The sequence below is a fragment of the Arachis ipaensis genome, chromosome B6 (genome assembly GCF_059453495.1).
Source record: "Arachis ipaensis isolate K30076 ecotype BB chromosome B6, ASM5945349v1, whole genome shotgun sequence".
NCBI classification, from domain to species: Eukaryota; Viridiplantae; Streptophyta; class Magnoliopsida; order Fabales; family Fabaceae; genus Arachis; species Arachis ipaensis.
The window spans coordinates 121,403,116-121,409,607 of record NC_142441.1 but is presented as its reverse complement, the minus strand read 5'-3'; the positions used below and the strand labels follow the sequence as shown (position 1 = coordinate 121,409,607).

The 6,492-nt window shown below is 38.6% G+C and overlaps 1 protein-coding gene across 1 annotated transcript; it reads left to right on the top strand.

Moving 5' to 3' along the window:
• Positions 1-3,524: 3,524 nt before the first annotated feature.
• Positions 3,525-6,200, top strand: LOC148562521 (uncharacterized). Its single transcript, XM_088490903.1, has 2 exons — positions 3,525-4,397; positions 5,478-6,200. The coding sequence occupies exons 1-2, from the start codon at positions 3,525-3,527 to the stop codon at positions 6,198-6,200; spliced, it is 1,596 nt and encodes a 531-aa protein (XP_088347029.1).
• Positions 6,201-6,492: the final 292 nt, after the last annotated feature.

Here is a 6,492-nt window from a genome sequence, read left to right as displayed (position 1 = left end):
TCATCATCTTGGTATGCTCCCTAGAATGGCTCTTGACCATAGTAGTTTGGTGGTTGTTGGTTGTCACGGAAGGGTCCACCATAACTATTGTCTTGGTATGCATTGTGGAAAGGTCTTTGTCTGTGGTACTGTGGAAGGTGTTGTTGCCGGAAGGGTTGATCAGATCCTCGTGACTCCTTCCATTTTTGATTATTTTGACCTTGATGCATGTTTCTGTTATAATTTCCATTCCTTGCAACAACATTGGAACAAAACTCAAAGCGAGAGGGGTGAGAACTCATAATAGTAAATAAAAATTAAAAACGAAAATAAAAACAAATTTTAAATTAAAAGGTTATTGAAATTTAAATTTTGAAATTTGAATTTTAATTAATTTTTTAAATTTGAATTTTGAAAATTGAAATTTGAAATTTGAAATTTGAGTTTTAAATTTTGAATTTTTTTGAATTTAATGAGGAGAGAGAAAATACAATAAAATGACATTAAACTTAAAATTTTTAGATCAAAACGAAGAAAACAACTAAGAACAACTTGAAGGTCAAGATGAACACGAAGAACAACTTGAAGATCAAAATGAACACCAAGAAAAAAAATTTTTGAAATTTTTTTTAATAACTAAATAAAAACCAATAACCTCTTAATTTATGAAAAAGCAAAAATAAAAACAAAAATAAAAACAAATAAACAAGCAGAAAGTAAATATTTACAATAACCAATAATAAGGCACACGTTTGCAATTCCCCAGCAACGGCACCATTTTGAAGAGAGGACTTTTGCGTGGTCTAGAAATTCGCAGATAAATCCTCGTTGCAGGTATAGCTTCTAAACCAACAAAAGTCCTTTCTTACAAATGTTTTGGTTGTCACAAGTAACAAACCCCTTTGAAATTGATAATCGAGTATTTAAACCTCGGGTCGTCTTCTCAAGGAATTGCAGGGAGGTGTTCTTATTATTGGTTATGAGTCTTGTAAATTGGGGGTTTTGAAAATAAGGAACAAGTAATTTAAATGACAAGAAAAATAAATTAATAATAATAAAATCTCTTGGCAAGGTATTAGAATTTGGAATTTCTATCCTAGTTATCCTTATCAGGTGTGATGAGAATTGGGTTTTAATCCCACTTAGTTAAGTCAAGTGGACTAATTAGCTTGACCCTCAAGTCCTAGTCAATCCCATGGGAAGACTAGTTTTAGAGCGATCTAGATCAATTGGTAATCTGCCAATTTCAACCACTGCTGAGTTTGACAACTCAAGTGTTACCAATTACTTAACCAAAGCCAAAAGGTAAGAGAATCTACTTGAATGAAAATAATTTGAATACATAAATTAAAGAGAGCAATCGTAATTCTGAAATACCTCAAAATATATTAAATAGAACATTCAAATCTTAACATGGGAAGGTTCATAAGCTAAATTAGAACATTAACAAGTAAAAGCATTGGAATAATTAAAAATAGAAGAGAAACATTAATTAAAGGAAAATATTGAACCTGGTATTGAAGCAATAAAATTAAAAAGGAATCCTAATCCTAAACCTAAGAGAGAGGAGAGAACCTCTCTCTCTAAAAACTACATTTAAAACCTAAAATTGTGTGTTGTGAGCTTATTATTATGAATGGATGTATTTTCCCACTTTATAGCCTCTAATATGTGTTTTCTGGGCCAAAAACTGGGCCGAAAACAGCCCAGAAATTGCTGGAGAAGAAATCTACCACGCTGATTTTCGTCACTGCAACGCGTCCACATGGAGCACGCATTCGCGTCACCTAGCGTCAGGGCAACTATGGCAAATTATATATCAAATCAAAGCCCCGAACATTAGCTTTCCAACGCAACTGAAACCGCGTCATTTGGACTTCTATAGCTAAAGTTATAGCCGTTTGAGTGCGAAGAGGTCAGGCTGGACAACTTTAGCAATTTCACCAACTTCTTGTATTCCTTCCACTTTTGCATGCTTCCTTTCCATCCTCTGAGTCATTCCTGCCCTGTAATCTCTGAAATTACTTAACACACATATTGAGGCATCTAATGGTAATAAGAGAGGATTAAACATAGGAAACTTAAGGCCAAAGAAGCATGTTTTCAATCAAAGTACATAATTAGGAAGGCAAATGTAAAACCATGCAAATAGTATGAATAAGTGAGTAAGGACTTGATAAAAACCACTCGAATGAGTACAAGATAAACCATAAAATAGTGGTTTATCAAACGCCAACCCGTTCAAAAGAAGGGTGTGTTGGAACTAGAAGGAGTGGACACTATCTTGGCACAGAACAAGTTGATGCACCAACAAATCCAGCAACAAATGGAAATTATGGCTAAGAGAATAGATGGCCTCCAACTAGCTTCAGTGAACACAACAAATCAACCCTCAATTGAATAGGGTCAAAATGAAGCAGGCAACGTTGAGCAGCAACAAGAACATGTTCAATATGTGCAAAATGCCTCAAATTCTTCTCAAAATGACTTCTATGGTGACACATACAACTCATCCTAGAGGAATCACCCCAATCTGAGATGGGGGTGATAATCAAAACCATTGGCAGAAGAACAACAACTCCAACCATTCCTGCAACACAAACAGCCAAAATCATTCATCTAACAACACTAACCAATACAAGAAACCACAAAACACATACCAACCACCTCACAACAACTCACAAACTCACCAAAATACCTTCCCCGCACCAACATCCAACTCACAAAGCTATCATCCCATCTCCCCAAATAACTTCCAGCAACAACAATCACACCCTATCATACCACCAATTGACCATCATGAAACTAGGATCTCAAGTCTTGAAGCAGCCTTACAAAACCTTGCTCAAAGCACACAATCAATTGCTCAGACCACTCAAAATTTGCTCAAAGGACAAGAGAGATATGAAGCCACCATGAGGAAACTTGAGCGACAAGTGGGACAATTAGCCAAACAAGCTGAACGGCCAACCAATGTACTCCCAAGTGATACAATCCCCAACCCAAGGGAAGAATGTAAAGCTGTGCAGTTGAGAAGTGGCAAGGTAGTTGGAAGAGAAGTCAACAAAGAAGCAATAGGGCATGAAGTGGAAGATACAATAGACAAGAAGGAGGATGAAAAGGCATCAACATCCAAAAAGAGCAAAGAACTTGTGGAGCCACTAAGCAAGTTGCCAACCCAAAACAACAATGCCAACAACAAGGAAATTGTGAAGCCATAACAAGAGGAAAGAAATGAAGGGGTAAAATCTTATGCACCCAAACTCCCTTACCCAACAAGGTTACACAAAGGAATACGAGACCAACAATTCCCAAAATTCTTGGAAATCTTTAAGAAACTTGAAATCAACATTCTATTGGCCGAAGCTTTAGAGCAAATGCCATTATATGCAAAGTTTCTTAAAGAATTGATCACCAAGAAGAGAAGCTGGCAGGAGAAAGAAACCGTGCTCCTTACTTAAGAGTGTAGTGCCATCATTCAAAAGGGACTTCCACCGAAACTTAAGGATCCAGGCAGCTTCCTCATACCATGCACAATTGGAAACATGGCCATTGATAAATCACTTTGTGACCTGGGAGCAAGCATTAACTTAATGCCTCTTGCCATGATGAAGAAGCTGATGATAGAAGAGGTTAAACCTACAAGGATGTCACTACAACTTGCTGACAGATCCCTCAAAATACCAAATGGAGTAGTGGAGAACCTCTTGGTAAAAGTGGAAAACTTTATATTCCCAGCCGACTTTGTAGTGTTGGACATGAATGAAGAAGGGAGTAACTCGGTCATTCTTGGTAGACCTTTTCTGGCCACTGCTAGAATAATCATTGATGTGGAGAAGGGGGAGATGATCTTCAGAGTACATGATGAGCAGATGACCATAAATGTCTTCAAGGTAATGCAATATCCAGCTGAGAAAGAGAGCTGCATGAGGATTGATGTGGTGAATTCTTTAGTTGAGGAAATATTTGAAGCAAGCCATCAAGTGAATCAGGAGGAAGTCCAGGACATCCATGAACAAGAAGAGAACACATCGCAAGCACCAGAGGAACCAATTGAAGCCAAGAAAGAAGAGGCGCCACAACAAGAGTTGAAACCACTACCCCCTCATCTTAAATATGCATTCCTTGGTGAAAAGAATAGCTTCTCAGTGATCATCAACTCTATATTGAGTGCAGAGGAAGAAGAAAAACTCCTTGTAGTGTTGAGAGCTCACAAGGATGCATTGGGGTGGACCATTGATGACTTGAAAGGCATAAGCCCTGCCATATGCATGCATAAAATACTCTTGGAGGAAAATTCTAAACCAGTGGTACAACCTCAAAGAATGTTAAATCCCACAATGAAGGAGGTTGTTCAAAAAGAAGTACTAAAGCTACGTAAAGTTGGGATCATTTACCCTATCTCTGACAGTCTATGGGTTAGCCCAGTGCAAGTAGTACCCAAGAAAGGCGGGATGACTGTCATTGTCAATGAGAAGAATGAGCTTATTCCAACAAGAACAGTGATAGGATGGAGAATGTGCATTGACTATAGGAGGCTGAATGATGCCACACGAAAGGATCACTTCCCCCTCCCTTTCATTAACCAGATGCTCAAAAGGCTGGCTGGCCATGCTTATTACTGCTTTCTTGATGGATATTCAGGCTATAATCAAATAGTAGTTGACCCCATGGATCAAGAGAAGACCTCCTTCACCTGCCCTTTTGGAGTTTTTGCTTACAGAAGAATGCCATTCGGATTGTGTAATGCCCCAGCTACCTTTCAGAGATGCATGTTATCAATCTTCTCAGACATGGTAGAAAAATTTATTAAAGTCTTTATGGATGACTTCTCCGTTTTTGGTGATTCTTTCAATGCTTGCTTGCACCATCTTACCCTAGTCTTGAAAAGGTGCCAAGAAACCAATTTAGTTTTGAACTGGGAGAAATTCCATTTTATGGTACTCGAAGGAATTGTTCTTGGTCACAAAATTTCAAGAAAGGGTATAAAGGTGGACAATGCAAAAGTAGAGATTATAGAAAAATTTCCACTGCCAACAAATGTAAAAGCTGTTAGAAGTTTCTTGGGCCATGCTGGATTCTATAGACGATTCATCAAAGATTTTTCTAAAATAGCAAAACCACTAAGCAATTTGCTGGTGGTGAGCAATCCTTTCTCCTTTGATGATGAATGTAAACATGCCTTCGAGACTCTAAAAGCTAAGCTCACCACGGCACCAATTATCACACCCCCAAGTTGGGGATTGCCTTTTGAACTTATGTATGATGCAAGTGACCTTGCAATTGGTGCTGTGCTGGGGCAGAGGAAGGACAAGAAGCACCATGTCATCTACTATGCAAGCAAAGTATTGAATGAAGCTCAAAGAAATTATACCACAATGGAGAAAGAGCTACTAGCCGTGGTGTATACTTTTGATAAATTTAGGCAATATTTGATTAGATCTAAAACCTTAGTTTACACTGATCATGCTGCTCTCAAGTATCTAATGTCAAAACAGGATGCCAAACCAAGGCTAATTAGATGGATATTGCTTCTACAAGAGTTTGACTTTGAGATCAAGGATAAAAAGGGTAGTGAGAATCAAGTTGCTGACCACCTATCAAGGTTGCCACAAGGGACGAGTCAAGACACCTCTCAACCAGTGAATGAAAATTTTCCAGATGAGCACCTCTTGCAAATTCAACAAACTCCTTGGTTTGCGGACATGGCCAACTACAAAGCAGGAAGGAGTATGCCACAAGAGTATACAAGGAAACAAGTTCAGAAGCTGCTACATGAAGCTAAGTTATTCTTGTGGGATGAGCCCTTCCTATTCAAAAGATGCCCATATGGAATGATTAGAAAATGTGTGCCAGAGGTTGAAATGAAGGACATACTATGGCACTGTCACAACTCAAGCTATGGTGGTAATTTTGGAGCTGAAAGGACTGCTGCAAAGGTTCTCCAGAGTGGGTTTTATTGGCCCTCTATCTTCAAGGATGCTAGAGAATTTGTGAGTCATTACAATGAATGCCAAAGAACAGGAGGATTGACAAAGAAGAATGAGATGCCTCAGAAGTTCATTTTGGAAGTGGAACTCTTTGATTTATGGGGAATAGACTTTATGGGACCTTTCCCTCCATCCTACACATTCAAATACATCTTGGTGGCAGTGGAGTATGTTTCAAAATGGGTAGAGGCAATAGCCACCACCACATGTGATGCTAATGTGGTATTGTAATTTCTAAGGAGAAACATCTTCACTAGGTTTGGAGTACCGAAGGGACTTATAAGCGATGAGGGAAGCCACTTTTGCAATAAACAATTGAACTCTCTCCTCCATATATATGGAGTAACCCACAAGGTAGCCACACCATATCACCCACAGACAAATGGACAAGCTGAACTTGCAAACAGAGAGCTAAAGAGAATTTTGGAGAAAACTGTGAGAGCAACAAGAAAGGATTGGGTGAGGAAGCTGGATGATGCACTTTGGGCATATAGGACAGCATTCAAAACCCCATAGGAAGATC

Bases quoted from the DNA above. Each gene is read 5' to 3' on its own strand.
- LOC148562521 (XM_088490903.1), top strand. From the start codon at position 3,525: ATGGCCATTGATAAATCACTTTGTGACCTGGGAGCAAGCATTAACTTA. The intron at 4,398-5,477 runs GTTAGCCCAGTG...ATGTCAAAACAG, and splicing joins CTATCTCTGACAGTCTATGG to GATGCCAAACCAAGGCTAAT.